The sequence below is a fragment of the Piliocolobus tephrosceles genome, chromosome 8 (assembly GCF_002776525.5).
Source record: "Piliocolobus tephrosceles isolate RC106 chromosome 8, ASM277652v3, whole genome shotgun sequence".
Taxonomy (NCBI): Eukaryota; Metazoa; Chordata; class Mammalia; order Primates; family Cercopithecidae; genus Piliocolobus; species Piliocolobus tephrosceles.
Genome location: NC_045441.1, coordinates 89248452 through 89267648, shown reverse-complemented (window position 1 = coordinate 89267648; position 19197 = coordinate 89248452). Strand labels below are relative to the sequence as shown.

The window sequence follows — 19197 nt, the reverse complement described above, 5'->3', positions numbered from 1 at the left end:
TGGAATTAAAATTATTGAAATAGAATTTTAAAAGTAAAATGAATGACCATCAAAAAATGAAAGGAATAAAATACTGGACATGGTGATATATTCAATTTCTAATATTCTGCATTTCTGAGTCTTCTGGTAGCAATTAATTCAATAGCTGAACATTTCCCCTAAAGCCACAGAAATAGTATAAACAGACCCAAGAGTTCTGAAAAGAACAGAAGAACCATTTGGAACCAGAGAGGTCAGTAGAAAATATAGGATGTTCTGACCTAAAGTTTGGTATAGCCACAGTACGCTAGTAGGTAATGTGGATATTGCTTGGTAATGAATAGCAGGACCTAAGTACTTTGATCCTTACGCCACACCAGGCATCAGCAGTGTCTCTCTTGACAATGAGAGCCTTGAGATCTATCTTCTCTGCAGACCACATAAAAATAACCACACAAATATGCTACACTGCATGCATATGCAATGTCAAAGTTAAAAGATAGAAAGGCAATAATAACAACAATATTTAAGGAACAGAAGGCTTACACAATATTAATTGGACTTGAATGAATTCAGAAGGAGCCAAAGGAAGCCTTACATCTTTTATACATTTTAGAAATATCAATTACTATCCAAAAAAGACAACAATCAAATGACTGAGACAGGGATAAAGCCAAGACTGGGGACATACAAAGAAATGGCTTGTGCAAAAGATAACGTGGGATCTTGTAACCAGAAAAAATGAAAAAGTCGTAAGAACAATACTAACCCAACATTGTAAAATATCATTTCTATATATAATCAACAAAAATTATTTTTCATATATTTATCTTTTTTCATACTAAGGTTTTGAAATCCAATTTGTATTTTACACTTGAAGCACATCCTAATTTGAGTTAGCCATAGCGTTCATCAGTACATGACCAGTGACTATTATTTCAGATGATCTCCAGAAAAACAGTGGCATACATGAAAACTTCATTAGAATATTAGTTGATGCAACCACTGTGGAAAACAAGGTTAGAACGCGCATAACCTATGGCCCAAGAATTCCATTTCTATGGAAATGGGATTCCATTCCATTGCCATAGAAGCAAAGACTTGACCACCACCACCAATGAAACACTGAGACATTTATCATTTTCATGGAGTAAACTCTTTGCATGCATTGGAAAGAATACAACAGTATTTCTTGCAACTGGAATAACTATGTTTTATACACTCATACTAGAAAGGCAGATAAATCATTTGATCATTGAGCCATATGATTTCGCCTAGGAATGGTGGCCAGTTGGTAGACTTAGCTGGAAATAACACTTGCACAATGATGCCAGTCTCTAGGCTTCTCTGAACCTCTGAATCTGTTCCATTCTTCTAAATTCAACCATGTAACAAGCCATCATTATTCCAAGGACCCCAAATGTTACCTGGATTTCATGCATATATTTACAAATGTGTTAGTATTAAAATCCTAGCAATTACCAACTGATGCAACTTTAAGAGAGCACTGAACAAATGGCATTATTACCTAGTGCCTGAGGTCTCCTAAACAGTATAGTAAAGAGACCACTGACTTAGCCTCTGAACTATACCTTTGTGGCTTGATAGCTATACCTCTCAGATACTCCTTCTCCTAATCTCTAAAATACAAGTAAAACCTGTCCCACAGGGTTGTGGTGAGAAAAGTGCTTAGCACAATGGCCTCACATAGGCCTAGTCAAAATAGCTGCCCTATTAGAAGTTTTTTAAGCCATATGATTGATATCAATTTACCTTTCAAACATTGCATAGTTATTTTTTCTGGATCATAATTAGAAGCATCTATTTACATCTAATATTTAAAATAAAAACGTCTAGTAATCAAAAATGTAAGGCAAAGGAAGAATATTACAGCACTTTTAGACTTCCAAATTAAATATTGTTTTAGATATTATTCAAGTTTGGAGAGACTATAGTGAGAAAGAAATCACATATACTAGTGGTGGCGATGTTGACTGCTATTACATCTCCAAAGAGAATTTGTTATTCCAAGGTCCTTATCCCTTGATTTAGTAACCCTCGTACAAGTTTTCCTTGGGAAATAGTTAAAAATACTAATATTTTTGTCCAAAAAGTTCATGAAAAATGACAACAACCTAAATCCTGAATATGAGACAAATGTGCATAACAAAAACATACATCCATAGAATTAGATAATAATTATTTAAAATGATGCTTAAGGAGTTTAATTATATGGAGAAATGTTATATGCTTACTGAGATACAGAACTACCATATAGAGTAGAACATTAACTATATAAAAATGCATAGAAAAATGGGAACTAAGAAAAAAATTACTTTTGGTTTAAATTTATTTAAACAAAAATACAGCTTTCTTTTGAATTCATCACTGAATATTTTAACTAAATAAAAATCAATGACTTGCATTAATTTTCTAATTTTTTTTTTTTTACTGGCCAGCTTATAAACTTTTTTATATTGATTTTAAAAGTGCTATCAGGTGTCTTTCTTTGCCATGGGTGCCAGAAATTTTTAATTAATGTAGATCTCCATTATGTTGTTGTTGTTGTTATTATTATCTGAGATGAAGTCTATCTCTATTGTCCAGGCTGGAGTGCAGTGGGGCAAACTCAGTTCACTGAAACCTCCATCTCCCAGGTTTAAGTGATTCTCCTGCCTCAGCTTCCTGAGTAGCTGGGACTACAGACACGAACCACTATGCCGACTTTCTCACATTTCTAGTAGAGACAGGGTTTTACCATGTTGGCCAGGCTGGTCTCAAACTCCCGACCTCAAGTGATCTGCCCGCTTCGGCCTCCCAAAGTGCTGGCATTACAGGCGTGAGCCACCATTCTGATCAGTCTCCATTACATAATTCTTTTGAAATTAATTAATGGTAGAATTATTTTCTCCTTATTGATTTCTCCTTATTGATAATTCTTTCAGTCTTTAATTTCTTTTGTGTGTGTGTCTATGTAAATGCTTTTGAGTACTGAATATATGCTTTTTAATGTATTAAGCAATGGCCATTAAAGTAAAAGGAAGATATGTGTTTGCAAAATAAGAAATGCAGGATATCCCCAGTGGGCCATTTTTGAGTATTTAATGGAAAATGTGGAAGCCACCCAGGCAGAGTAAAGATCTCAAAAACTCTCAGCTACATCACTGGGTCTTATCTTAAAAGACTCATTTGTTGCATAGTGACAAATATCTTATAGCAATTCCTACACTATTTGGGCCATGCACAATCATCTTGCTAAGGAAGCAAAATTATGACTCCAGGACTTCTTGAAAAATGAGGAAACACAATTACTTTTAAACATTATTTTCATAGTAAAACGTTAGCTTAGAAAAGGGTGCTAACAACAATAAATACCCATTATGAGTAATTCTGACTCATTTTGAATTTGATTACCAGAATGACAAAAAATTCACTAGGTAAACTGATTGCCAACTTAAGCTGTTTTTCTCAGCATGCTTCCAAATTCTGTAAGACTAGCTTTTTTAAGAAAGCTCAACTGCCATTTTTAAAACTCCTTCCAAGACAAGGTATTTCCTGACTTGGCAGAAATTAAAGCCAAAAATAATTGTCTCTTGCCATCAAAGGTTAAGGGATTATAGTACCATTTATACAAACTGGGCATCAAGCAGTTAAACTGTAAGGCTTAGGTTGAGGTCTGGCTGCACCCCAGGGCCTGCAGGCAGCCGTTGGCACTCCTCAGGTTCAGTGGGAGGTGTTGTGTATGAGACAGGAAACAACCTTAGTGACAGGTGTGTTTGATTAATGAGGGAGAAAGAGGGAAACCATCTACAGCTTCCCAACCAATGACAAAATATGACAAGCTCTTCTCACAACCAGAGAAACAGAATAGCCAAAGGGAGGCATCAGCAGGAAAAATGTCCTGTCTCACAGAGACCAGTATAGGAGAAGCAGAGGCTTGTATTAGAGAGTTGGACATACTTTATTAGAAAATAAATGAAATTATTGAATCTTTTCTTGAGGGAATACCATTTATTTGGACATCAGGCATAAAATCTGAGTATTTTCAGAATGTCCTCTCTGAGATTGGCACAGAAGGACAGTACTAACCAGCCAAGCAGAAAATATTAGGTCACAAGAGACATATTACAAGCAGATAAAGAAAACATAGACACACAACAAAGATCTAGGAGGAGATGCTTTCCTAACTGAGAGAAATGAAGAAAGATTTATCAGTAGGAACACTGACATTGTAGCACGAATTACACCTGTTAACAGTATTTACAGTTTGCTGGATACATATACATCTATACATAAGGGTATATGTATATATGTTTATATATGTATATGTGTACAATGGTGTGTATATATATGCATATACACACATAGGCAAACACATGCCATTCTTTTCAACTAACTCCTTTTGCCATTTTTCCAAAGTCCTGTGGAGCAATAATAGAGACTACTTGAACATGTAATAACTCAGCTAACCTTTAGTCATTCCCCTGATGCCAGGTGAACTTTACCCAGAAATCAGAGGTCACCAAGACCTTATACTAACTGAAAACTTCATGTACATTAGAATAGTCAAGGTGAGCCAGGAATACTAGTTGCTTTTGTTAGATTTTCTTCCCTCTGAAACCTAATCTTCCAAATTCAAAGAAATTGCCACAGAGCAAAATAATTTGAACAAGGACTGATTATCTAATATGATCACTCACCACATTTCAAGTATGACCTCATCTAACCCATCTAAACACTTGAGAAAATTTAGATTTTCAAACTATTCAAAGTACTGAAATTCCACATATGTCCTTGGTAATTCTCTGCTTCATTCAATAAATCTCCTTTCCAAATTACCACTTTCAAAATATTATTTGCCAACACACAGAAAATCAAAGATTTCCCTGAAAGGTTTATTGTCTTTCTACCAAAGGAACTCTCATTAGACTTCCAAATATTGAGAGAATTCTAATAACTACTATAATTCAAATGTACACATACATATGTATGCATATCCATACACATATATGTAAAATTTTAAGTTATAGTGCTCAACTCCCACTACACACCCATTTTTAAGTGCGTAAAAATATACTTGAAATGCAAAAAGTATAGTTTTGTTTTTGGAAATGCAGTTTGCTTTATAACTTCATTGTGTTGATACCATAGGGATCCTCATCAAAAAGGTACAATTTTGTTTAATATACAAAATAAATACAATTGTATTGGCGAAAATTTTCTCTCATGAATTGACAACCAAAAACTTCTCTTCTAAAAGTGTTTTCTTTTAAGGTTTGTTTTTGGTTTTGCTTTTACATTGAATCCAAAACACTGTAACTAATAATGATAGTTGTTACCACTCATGAAGTGCTGAGAGAAACCAAAATGTATGTCCCTTTAAGATGGCTGTTAGTTAAAATTATTCATCACAGCTAAAGAGGAAAAAAAATCTGCTTAAACTTGTAGCAAAAACATTTTCATATAGTGTTAATTAGATCAAAGTGAACATGTCTTTTTAAAGTAAAATGAAATTTTTCTATGGTTTATTTTCTAAAAAAATATTTAACTCAAGAACACCACCAAAAACAAACTCTAAAGCTTATTTTACATAAATGCTAAAATCTATTCAATTTTTTCATCATAATAACAAAACCAAGGACAGTGGAGTGAAATGATTAAGTATTTTTGGTTTGTATAAAAGCTTGGAACAATTATTTAGATTAATTCCCAGACTGTTCATTAAAACATTGCTGTTACTTATTTAAAACAGCAGTAATTGTTTAACCCCCTAGTGTCCCATGATTTAAATATTCTAATAGCCCTAACATGCTATTGTTAATAGATTCATTCTTTTATAACTATATTAGAAATTCATCATCTGCCTTTTAGTCATTTACATTGCATAAAAAGTATTTTTATCATCCCATTAAAAAACCCTTCATGTTAGTTATAGAAATCCATATACCTTTCTTTCTTTCCACAGCTCCTAGTAAAGTGCCATCTCATATGGATGCCAAATAATATTTCAAACAGAATTATAAAAAGCCTAGATATAATATATTTGAACGACTATTTTCTACTGGGCAAAATTTTAACTTACACAAAGTTCTTAACAGTTTTTAACTGTTCTTAACATAATAGATTTTATGGTGTTTATGCATATTCAACCAAACAAACTTCTTTTATTAATCTATTACAGAGACCAGAAGGATTAGAGATGGGAATAAAATATTAAAACCTTTTATTTGGAGTTTACATGTGAAAACCAAATAGTCCTCAAAAGCTATTTTTTTCTTTATTTCATGAATGATTGGACCATTGTTATATTAATTTAATAATTAAGATGTTCATTTAACTTAGCTTATTTTATCTTCTTACTTGCCGTACATTAACCCAGGAAAGTACAAATAACATGAACTCTCGGTAAGAAGGTAAGCTGGTAATAAGTAATTGAAACTTCTAAGATCAATTTATTTTCTTCACTAGAAATGTATTTTTTCTCAGATATTTGGCCACTCAAACATTTCAAAATAAACCCATAGACTCACCTCCATATGTAATATATATATATACACACATATTACTTACCTCAGTCAAATGTGGTGTAGGGTTAAATCCACAGAGATTACACACTTGATTCTTGCATTCAGTGCAAGTACTGAAGTTAGGAGGATCCTTAGAACCTATGTTGAGTTCAGTTTTGCAGACAGGACAGGTTGACTGTGGTTTGGGAGATCTCTCTAGTTTTGTGGGAAGGACAGCCTTTTGAGGCTCAGCTGTTAAAGATTTGCTATCTTTAATAAGTGGTGGCTTTTTTTCTGTTTCTGTTCTTTTTACTGTTGGAGCTTGTTCAGCTTTGGGCTCTAATTTTTCAGCTGCTGGGGCTTTTGTTTCCTTTTTCACAGGTGTAATTTTTGCAGGTGCTGGTGGTGCTTGACCTGTGGATTTGGGTGGCCCTTGTGAAGCAGGTGGCTGTGAAGGGGAAGGGGCTTGTTTTGTTGGGGCCCCTGGTCCACTTTGTGAATGAGGTCCAGGTTGGCCTGCAGTGGAAATTAAATTTGATGCCTGGCTGAAGATTGATGCTCCAAACCCAAAGAGTTTCCCAGTCACGGTCTCTTGAGGAGTTGTAGGCTGTGATTTGGGGGCATCAGTAATACTTCCCAGATTCAGACTGAAACGTCTTGACTGCTCCTGAGGCTTTGGGGGCTGTTGAGGTGTGGGGACAGTTTGGCCAGCAGTAGGTCGTGGGCCAGGGGGTGTTGGTGACCCTTTTGGCATTGGCTTGGCATCTGGTTTAGGACTCGTTTTGGTTTGTGCTTTCTTGGGCTCTTCCTTCTTTTGTATGGGGTCAACTTGTTTTTGACCTTTGCTCTCTGAACTAGGACCAGGATGTGAAATAATTTTTGAATCTGATGCAGGTCGAGGTATGGCTTTAGAATCAAATGGGGTGACTTTTTCCCCTGTTGGTGGAAAACTCTGTGAGGGTTTGGCAGAGTCTGTTTTTGGAGGAGGGGTTGTTTTCTCTTCAGCTTGTGACTGTACTTTGGAGCTTGGAATATCAGGTATTGTTGCTGATGATGAAGATACAAAGTCTGTGGTTGGCTTTACCATCTTGGGCTGCTTTGGTTTATCATCAGCAACAGGGGCCTTGTCCTGCTCAGATGGGACAGAAGGTTCTTTGGGAGGGGCTGGCTTGGATGAAGAATCTGCCTCAGGAGGCTGCTTGGCCTTGGCTGAAGGAGAGCCATGGAGGGTTGGTTGTTTCACTAGTGGTGGCTTTTTAGGCTCAGGTACCTTGGAGAGATCCTGTTTTGGTGCAGCATCCTTCTTTGGGGAAGTCTGCTGTGGCTGTGGGGATGACTTGCTCACTGCTGATGTAGCGGTAACAGGTGCAGCCTTTGGTTTGGGCTGGGGTGATGATGGAGCTGGAGCCAGATCCCCACCTAGAGCTCTTTTCATTTGACAGTTCAAACAGAGCCACTCTTTTACCTACAAATAAAATAAAACAATGGTCACCAAGACAATAATACTGTAAAAACACAAAAACGTTTTCAAAACATGCATACTGCCATTTGAAACGATGTCTCTCATCATTCAAAGCAGAAAATGCAGAGAAAATTATTTTAATAAATTGTTATTAAAATATAATATTTTAATGTTATTAAAATATAATATTTTAATGTTATTAAAATATAATATTTTAATGATATTAAAATATAACTAGTGGGCCAGGCGTAGTGGCTCACATCTGTAATCCCAGCACATTGGGAGGCTGAGGTGAGCAGATCACGAGGTCAGGAGTTTGAGACAAGGCTGACCAACATGGTGAAACCCCGCCTTTACTAAAAATACAAAAATTAACTGGGCATGGTGGTGTGCACCTGTAATCCCAGCTACTCAGGAGGCCGAGGCAAAAAAATCGCTTGAACCTACGAGGCTGAGCTTGCAGTGAGCCGAGATCATGCCATTGCACTCCAGCCTGGGCGACAGAGTGAGGCTCCATCTCAAAAAAAAAATTAGACATATATATGATTTATATATATTTATATACATACATAAAATATATATGTAATATATACATATATACCTATATGTATATATATATATATGTGTGTATGTGCGTGTGTGTGTGTGTATATTTATCTCCTCAGGGGCTAAAGTACCCTATATTTTAAGGAATAAAGTAAAAATCAAAATATAGTTTTGTGTTTCTTCTAATGGTAATTCTGTTATTCTTTGCCTTTGATTTACTTAAATTTTTATTATTCCCAGAAATAGAAAACCATGTACAATTTTAAGAAAAAGCAAGTTTTATGTTTTTTTCTTAACAAGCTTTCACAAAACTTGTTTTTTCTTAGTTTACTAAGAAAAACTAATGGTTTTTCTTAAGTAATGGTTTACTATTTCTGGGAATAAAACATGTTAGATACCATAAATCAGTTATGAGAGTTATTTCCTCTATTGATGGCTCATAATCAATGTTAAGATATACAGCCCAGAGTAGGATTGCTAAATCATCAACACATTGCTAATTTTTAAAATTGGCAAAGCATTACTCCCCCCTCCAAGGTGAAATTAAAATATTTCAAAATACAAATTGTTAACCATGCTGAGTTAGAAATAGGATATTCTCTATTAACAAAGTAAATAAAAAATAATAGCACTCCCTCAAATGATCACAAATAGCATGATTTAATAGAGGAAACATGGTTTCCTTAGAAATTCTATGAAGATACTTGAAAAAGCAATATGAGTAAGGAATGTACATATTTGACTGGTAATATATACATGTACGTGTATGCATGTGAATGACAGAGATTTGTATATATATGAGATATACATATATATACACAATATGCAAATACTTTTTTGTATTGCATCCATTGTGAAAAGATGTGTTTAATACCATATTTTAGAAGATAATTTAAAAGTACCTATGTTTAACATTTACCTTTTTTATTATTCTAAAATAATGTTTCCTTATAACTATTTTAAATATTACCAAAATAATTTAGCATATATAATTATACCATGATCCAACCTTCTCCACCCAATGTAACCAATGTAAATAATTTGGCACTGAAATTCTTTGTACAGAATGCTGCACAATGAAAAAATATATATAAATATAAGGAGCACAGGCACCAAATTTCCCACAGTACAAAACTGCAAAGTGTTCAGCTGGCAAACAGTACATTTTCTATTTTCAAACAATTTCTTTTTAAAAAAAAATTGAATTAATCATTCCTAAACCTTTTAAAACTTCTTTGAAATTATTTAAACTCATATACCAGTGTCACAAGGCTTATTTTGCACTCTCATGGAAAGTAAACTTATGTTTGGAGAAGGTTAAATGAGATTTTCAATTTGAACTGAAATGTTATACTTCTGTTTTAAAAACTGAATCAAAAAGTAAAATTATGATATTGTTAAATATGGGTGGTAGGTATATGGATATTCATTCGTTCATTCATTCATTCATTTACTTATTTGGAGACACAGTCTCACTCTGTCACCCACGCTGGAGTGCAGTGGCTTGATCTTGGCTCCCTGCAAGCTCCACCTCCCGGGTTCACACCATTCTCCTGCCTCAGCCTCCCGGATCGCTGGGACTACAGGTGCCCGCCACCACGCCTGGCTGATTTTTGGTATTTTTTAGTAGAAAGAGGTTTTCACCGTGTTAGCCAGGATGGTCTCTATCTCCTGACCTCGTGATCTGCGCGATTCAGCCTCCCAAAGTGCTGGGATTACAGGTGTGAGCCACCGTGCCAGCCATGGATATTCATTATATTTGTTTTCAGTATGGGTATTATACACCTCTGTACTCACTATATTGTCTTAACCTTTCTATATGTTTGAAGCATTTCACAAAATAAATAGCTCTTTATACATATAAATATTTTAAGTCCCAAAACAATCAAACAATTGCTACTTCTGCAAGTACCATGACAAAAGGCAGGCAAAAATGTAAGAAAAATTTCACTCCATTTTCCTTAATGGAAAGAAATATGTCTATAAATATGCATCTACCCACTCACCCATATCCCCTATTATCAATGTCAACTCTGCTGTTCTACTATGTGTTTTTCTCATTAATTTTCTTCCATAGCCTCACATCATCACCTCATAATCATGCAGCCAGACAAAATAAGAAAAATATAATTAAATGCATAATTCTTACATGTATAGTCACTGACATTTTTCTATAAAATACCTATTACATGCAAGATCTGTATCCATATTAACTAGTTTAATGTATCAATTTCCAGGATTAGTAATTTTCATTAATATTAATTGCTTTTATGCTTTTTAACAAGTGTCATAACCAAAGTAGTTTCAAAATAAACAATACTTATTCTTTTATTCAAATATGTATTGAGCACCTTCTACAAGGCAAATACCACTGAATAAAAGACGCAAAAATCAGGCCGGGTGCTGTGGCTCAGGCCTATAATCCCAGCACTTTGGAAGGCCAAGGTGGGCAGATCCCCTGAGGTCAGGAGTTTGACACCAGCCTGGCCAACATGGTGAAACATTGCCTCTACTAAAAATACAAAAATTAGCCAGGCGTGGTGGTGCATGCCTGCAGTCCCAGCCATTCAGGTGGCTGAAACAGGAGACTTGCTTAAACCTGGGAGGCGGAGGTTGCATTGAGCCGAGGTGCACTCCAGCCTGGGTGACAGAGCGAGACTATCTCAAAAAGAAAACACACAAACAAAAAAAGCAGCAAATATCCCTGTCCTGATGAAGGCGATATAACAACCAAACAAGTGAATGCATAAGAAAATTTCAAGGTTATGGTAGATATCATAAGTGGGATTTGAACAATGAGAACACATGGACACAGGGAGGAGAACATCACACACCAGGGCCTGCTGGGGGGTGGGGAGATAGAGGGTGACAGCATTAGGAGAAATAGCTAATGTAGATGACGGGTTGGTGGGTTCAGCAAACCACCATGGCACGTGTATGCCTATGTAACACACCTGCACGTTCTGCACATGTATCCCAGAATGTAAAGTATAATAAAAAAAAAAGAGATTAAAAAATTATGACATAAAATCCCAATTCAAATTGCTTTAAAAAGAGAAACAATTATCTTTAGATAATAGTCAGTGGACAATACAGATGGCAGAATTAAAGCCTCGTCATATTTTCTAACAGAATTTTCTGATAAACTTGATTAAATAAAAATTTTAAGCATCACTAAACACATACAAGAAATAAATTTAAACCTGCACAAAAAATAAAGTACAATGAATGAAGATAACATGTACTTGAAAAAAGAACTGAATAAATATTCTACATATAAAAAAAATCTGATGATATTGTGGTGATTCTTTGCTGCTAGTTTCTCTTTTTTTCCTCTGAAAAATTTCTTGGGATGTATTTGGTTTGATTGGTAAAATTTTAAGTTTCTTTGCAATCTGAACATTGGAGCTTCATACATAGCCAGTAGGCCCTAACATTATCTTTGGACAACTGTAAAATTATAACACTACCAGACACATTTAATGTATGATGTATATCAACACTGGGACACATTTTATACTATCTTTATTCCAAAATCAAACGATTCTCTGTGGTTTATAAATGTACATGGATATATCTCTACCTAAGCAGAGAGTTAGGAGAGTTAGTAAAAAGAAGGTGGAAAATAGGAGTCACTGTCCCTTCACAGGGAGAGAATTCTGCTTCTCTCCTAATATACCCTTTGCTTGAACAGATTCCACCCCCTCATCTTTTGTCCTTTAAATGACCACATTTATTTTAACTTTGATAAACAACACAGAAAAGATATTTGATCCATCAGTTTCCCCCCCTCATTGCTATAATAGAGGTTGACATCATTATCTATGGCTAGCACAACATAAAAAGCTTCTATCCTCTTAGGATTTTTTAGAAAGCACCTCCTTTTTATTTAATTATATTAGCCAAATCTGTCGAAGGTAGAAATGATTTGTATTTCAGCACTTAACAGTCTTGTACTGAAAACAGCAGCATTTGCAAGCCCCGATTCAACTGACAAAAAGAAAAAAGCAAAGAATCTTTCCTATATATTGACCAAATGAAAAAGTCCATAACCAGCCCCAGCATTAACATCACAAACCATCTTTGATGTCAGTCAGGTCTTTCACAGTGCACTTAGGGTGAGCAATGGATAGTAATACTCCCACTGCTTTCTCAGTTATCCAAGTTCAAAATCTCACGATATTTTTACCACTTTCCCATTTATTCCGAAGTGGGTCTGGATTGCTTGTGAAAGGTTCTCTCATATTTCCAAAGCCACGGTCTCTCATTTGGCTATTATTTCTCAAACACTTCACATTAAACCTGTTTAATACAACCACACCCCTTCAAACCTCAATGCCTCAATGAAAAGTAAAAATTTTTACAAGAAATTTAACGTATATAATTCTGTTGGTGTTCTTATGCTAGTATTTATGTAATTCTGTTATCTCCAAGGCTGTATCTCCCCAAAGACTCAAAACAACAAACTGTAAAGACTTACTCATAGTAGGCTTTCTATTAATCTCCAGTGTATAAATGACACTTTAAGCATCAGTTATGTTCACAAACATTTTTTGAACTGGTTTGAATTAAACAAATTAATTTAAAATGTTTAACTGCGCTCTGTGTTTACTGTGAATCTCCCACTGTTCAGCCAATCTGTACAGCATTCTCAAGATGCATGCCATTCTCCATAGAACCCTACTTTGTACCTTAGGCCACTGAAAACCTATTCTCATTTTGATTCAGATTGAAGAGTCTCTCATAATTACAACATCTGCTAGCCATAAATATTTTTCCTGCCTGGAGATAATCACTGTCTTGTTTCACTTCCAAAATTAAAACTTTATCTCCAATCCTGAGTAGAGACATACCTGCCACAGACACTTTTGCCAGTTACACATAGTACCTATAATACACTTCGTCCCTTCGTTCTGCGTGATTGGGTTTTCATCTTCTAGAGCCATAAATGAAAATCTTAGATGATTTTAGTCCTTATCACTTCCTCCCCATGCCTGATTCACAGAAGATGGAGAAGTTAGACAGACAATCTCTGCAGTCATGCCTGATTCACAGAAGATGGCTTCCACAAAGATTTCCTAAACAACTTCCCAAGTGCCCTGTCAAAAGTGCACTTGTCAAGAGTGGCACTGCCTCTCCAACATTATACTACCATCCACATTCATTTGACAAATGGTGGAAGAAATGGAATAAGCTCTACCAGGAGAGCCTACAACCATATCAATGTGTCCTGAAATGACTCTTACTTCAATGTGCAAACATTAAAAGGAAAGAATCCAACTGTCTTAGATAGATCTGTCAAGCCTGAACTTTTCCTAAATTCTAGAGTTTGTATGACAAATAAGGAAAAATAGCCATCTTTGCTTTCCCTACCAATAGCCTTACTTACAGAAGGTGCACAAATGAAATTCAAGGTGTGAAGATACAACTGTTTAATGAGCTATTTAAACTCAATTATCTCTATGGAAAGGAACAAAAGAAAGGCATAAAAGTATTTGTTCCTTTAGTCTTCTGATTTAATATGCTATATAAATGGGGGTAAGAAGATAATCAGACAGGATTTCTGCTCATTCTGAGGCCACTGTGTATTCTAATGTGGATCTGCATACAATTCCAACACACCTGTCTGCTTAATTCAATTCCTGCAGTTTTATTTTGTTAAAGTTTTGTTATGTATGAGAGATGTCAAATATAGTAATACAAGTTCATTGGCTAAAGCCTTTGATACATAATCATAAGCACTCTATTTATATTTTTCAAGAAGTACTACTTGAAGGTTTAATTGTGAACTTCACATAAAGAGTATCAATTAATGGTGCCACTTTCAAAATAAAGTATCAAAGCTATTGATTACCAAAAAATTATATTCTGATTTTTAAGAGTGTATCTTCAATAATGACTCAAAATAATCAACTTGATACATCTAAGCAATGAAGTGAATTGATATATTTGGGGGTTTCAGAACTAAAGCATATTCCTGCTCAGAATTATTATTAATTTATTAAGATTCAAAACAGAATGGAAGCCCTTTCCCCCCCCACACACATACACAATTCCAGAAAGCAGAATGACTAACATCCTCTCTTCTATGTAACTCTAACTGGAAAATTTAAACACATCTACATAATATTCATAATATGATCTCTGCTCAATTACATAGCCATAGTACTTGGAATAATGAAACATCAAAAGAACAAACACAATGTTAGGAATTTATATTTGCTCCTTTTCGTACTGTTCACATCAGCTGTTAAATAAATTTTCTTCAATCATGCTCTTTTCCTGTTTTTGCACAATGGAACCTGTTGGGCTCTTACTTTTAAACTCACCACAACTAAACTTTTCTGCAAACCATAACATCTAAATGGACTATTTACTCCATCAAAGCAGTATTCCCATTCTCTCTTACCTGAGTCGTGATTCCCAGTCAATTTTGGGCTCCTCTCATGTTTATGTAAATGCTATCCATCTTTTACAATCCACATTGAATTTCCTCCTTTGTTATGTATTATTCCATCATCAATGAACATCTGCTGTTTTTCAACTATTACAGTACCACTATACCCTGAACCACAGCATTTAAATTCAAATATGTAGTGGCTTACAGTATTTTCCAATTGTTTCCTCTTGTCTCCTCATATAAACTTTTAAAAGGTGCAAACATGGTCGGGCATGGTAGCTCACATCTGTAATCCCAGCACTTTGGGAGGCCAAGGCAGGCAGATCACCTGAGGTCAGGAGTCCAAAACCAGCCTGGCCAATATGGTGAAACCCCGTCTCTACTAAAAATACAAAAATTAGCCCAGCATGCTGGCATGTGTCTGTAGTCCCAGCTACTTGGGAGGCTGAGGCAGCAGAATTGCTTGAACCCAGGAGATGGAGGTTGCAGTGAGTTGAGATCACGCCACTGCAATCCAGCCTGGGAGACATAGCAAGACTCCATCTCAAAAAAAAGAAAAGAGCAAACACTTATGCTTACTCTTACCTCTATGTTGGATATCAAGTAATTTTTAGATATTATTTAATGGCAAACTCTGCAAAAGGCTTTTCTTCTATTTCTCATCATATTATTTTTAAATACTTATTGAAGACCTTCTATTACTTTGAATACCAAAAATATATAATACAACCAGACTAAAGGTTTTAAAAAATCAGGATTAGGAAGATGAAATTGAGATAAGGCTTGATAACAGATTATGTTTTCTGCTACTCAAGGACTGCTCAAGCCACCTGAGCTCCCCCACAGGGGCAGTTACTCCCCAACAGCAGTTTGGATTCAGATGACTCACTGTAGTTGACGTCTTTAGCTATTCATATTCATGCATAACTTATTTTGGTTAAAAACTAGACAATAGCATTCCTCAGAACTGTGACGGCATACTCAGCAACTTAATAAAACAATTTTCTTTAAAATAATACATCTAGAAATTGAATGGATATCTCCTCTCTGAAATTGCATGGATTACAATTTCTGCTATGTAATTCAGTAGCCATAAACAAACCTTGTAAAACATAAACTAAATACGCCCTCTTTTCACCATCATAATGCTAACTGAATGCTAGCAATAACATTTCTAAATCATTACAAATAGGATCAAGTGATAAAAGCATATTTTAATATGTTTGTCAGGATTGCCCTCCCCCCCGCAAAATAAAAAAACAAACTGACACTTTCACCAAAGCACAATTTATAAAATAATTACAGTACACGGATATGAAAGTGTATCCATACTGTATCACAATTACACAAAGAGAGGAGGATCTCAAATCAGTAAACTGGACTTACATACATTATGCATTAACACTTCTAAAGTGCCTCTCACGCAGTGAATTCAAACTTTTACACCTCAGTTGATTAACACACACCTAGGTCTACCACAAAACATTGCAGCCTGTGATCCAAGGGTTCCAATTAGACAGTGTTTGTGTAAGTATCTGAATAGTTTCCTGCATTGTCCTCTTATTATTTCATTTAGAAATAACAGAAGATTACATTAGGGAAAAGAATCAAAGGTCTAAATATGAACTCATTCTATATGCTGAAAGCAGCATATCTTTAAATCAGATGCTCACTAGAATTAAGCCAATTACTTGCATGTTGACTTGAGAAGGAAATAAACATATTTTTAAAAATATATGAAATCACTGGGTGCAGAGGCTTATGCCTGTAATCTGCACACTTTGGGAGGCCAAGGGGGGCAGATCACCAGGGGTCAGGAGTTCAAGATCAGCCTAACCAACATGGTGAAACCCTGTCTCTACTAAAAATACAAAATTAGCCGGGTGTGGTGGCACATGCCTGTAATCCCAGCTACTCACGAAGCTAAGACAGGAGAATCGCTTAAACCTGGGAGGCGGAGGTTGCAGAGAACTGAAATCATGCCATTGCACTCCAGCCTGGACAACAGGAGTGAAACTCCATCTCAAAAAAAAGATAAAAATATATGAAATCCTTAAATATATTAAGGCTTCTATAAAAAGAATGTTCATAAGGAACTTTTAGCTTATTTTAGCTCTGTGAATAGACACTCCTTACAACTGTCAATTATTAAAATTTTACACAGATATATGCATTTAATAGTATATTTAGGAAAAATCTGATTTTAACATGATTAATCCGCATTACATTATTTTCAAAAATGTTTTACAAATCTTACCTACATTTTTCGTTGTAATTTATTTCCTTCTATTTCTTTAACCCATTTACAGGACAGATTATCCTGTCAATAAGTTAAAAACTTTAAATAAATTTAAAAAGATCTACACATTGAAAATTTTCCCCAAAAGTACAATTACAGGACCCTAATCACGTGTCACATAGTAAAGCCTGCTACTTGATTTGTTTAAACTGTATTGTATAAGTAGAAATCTGTTCATAAGAGTTGTTTTGAGTATTCAACTGGTAATGCTTACTTTGCTGAACAAAGAGAAGTGCCATATTTCTATAAATTGTATTGCAAGTGATTTTTTTATTAGAGAGAAAGAAAGAATAGGAAAGGTACTTTACTATTTTATATTGAAGTGAGAACTGATCTCATCTATATGTATTTTTTCATATTCTCCTTTACAAACAAGATTCCATCTTAAATTGCTAAGCATTTGGCTCTCTTTTTAGACTCTGAATTCTACTTCTGACAGTGGCCCGTTAAAGTTATGACCTTCATCATCTCTAGTCTCAAATTTGAACAGAGTGGCCTGCTCAGAGTAGGAGTTCACAGCTTTCTTAGAAGGCAAAGAAGTATGAATCAATATAAGACTCTGAGTTTGGACAGAAGTATGTATGAAGGCAAAAAACAAGTACTCTTAAACCTCGATTTTTTTAAACTAAGTATTCTGAAAATATCCCTGCCAAGAACGTTAATTTCTTTTTAATTTTAAGGATATGTAAATATATACACACGCATACACTTGCCAGAACTCAGAAATTTAGAAAATGGTATCAAATAATGGAATCAAATAATCCAATCAAGGACAATGTGATCTCCCATAAAAAGGCAATAAATTTTGGGTCAGCAAATCTCACTTCTTGTATGGGATCCATTACCAAGTAATTCTGTGACTGTGCAAAAGTCATTTAAATTCTTAAACTCAGTTTTCTTATCTACCAATTGAGTCAATAATGATGGTGTTATCCCTATCTGCCTATTAGAATGTTATGAAGATTTTTGTTAGTAGTGGTAACAGTGCTAATAGTAGTAACAATGAATGTTCACCTATAATTTTAATTTCAGAGCCCTTCCACTTATATTGCCAAATGTGATTTTTAGCTTACGAATACTCTCGCATTACAAATAATGAAACTAAACACTTTAAAAAAATAAAGTCACCTGACCAAATCACACAACAAATAAGTAGCTGATCTAGGTAGGATTCATACCCACGTTGCCCAAGTTTAAAATCTCATATTTTCCAGTTTTCCAAAGCACCATCTTATGATTAATTCATCAATAAGCATGGCAGATTTCAAAATACTTTATAATATGAACTCTGATTTTCTTAATCTCTTTACTCATCTTTAAAATGTGGATACCACCTCATTAAAAGAGCATAAAATGACGAAATGCATATAAAGTGCCTACTGCACAGTTTGAAATGCACGGTGTTCTAACTACAATCTCTCTTCCCTGTGACAAAAGACCAAACTCCTTTCTTATTGAAGTAAGATAAGATAAAGACAAGAAACATTGTTTGTAGTGAAAATGTTGCTTCCTTATCAAAGGTAACAAGAAGTACTTTTCAGTGAATTCATAGTCATGTCACTAAGAGTGGACATATGTGAGAGGCAGAGCTAGGACCAGAACCCATACTGATTGACACCTTACTGATACACTTCATACTATTATTACTTTAAGGATAACTAGTATAAACTTCTAATAGATTATTTACCTCTTTATCTTCAATGTAATAATATATTTGAATTATTTCTAAATGTAGCTCATGTATCTAAACTAAAATTAAGATATCAAGAGAATTTAGTTATAAATTAAAGATGTGAAATAGGGAACTGTTAGATATGTGTGCTTTCTCAAGGAATATAACAATGAGCAAGTTACCCCATTACTATATTCAGCTTACTGATCCAATAAATACTTTTATTTTTTTTTTTGAGACAGAGTTTTACTCTTATCGCCCAGGGTAGAGTGCAGTGGTGCAACCTAGGCTCACTGCAACCTCTGCCTCCTGGGTTCAAGTGATTCCCCTGCC

At 35.0% G+C, this 19197-nt stretch overlaps 1 protein-coding gene across 1 annotated transcript in view; it reads right to left on the bottom strand.

Moving 5' to 3' along the window:
* PCLO (piccolo presynaptic cytomatrix protein) overlaps positions 1-19197 on the bottom strand; it is a 398423-nt gene that overhangs the window by 363698 nt on the left and 15528 nt on the right. Inside the window, exon 3 of the mRNA XM_023226631.1 lies at positions 6550-7950. Coding sequence (XP_023082399.1) covers positions 6550-7950 — 1401 coding nt within the window. The remainder of the gene's footprint in view (positions 1-6549; positions 7951-19197) is intronic.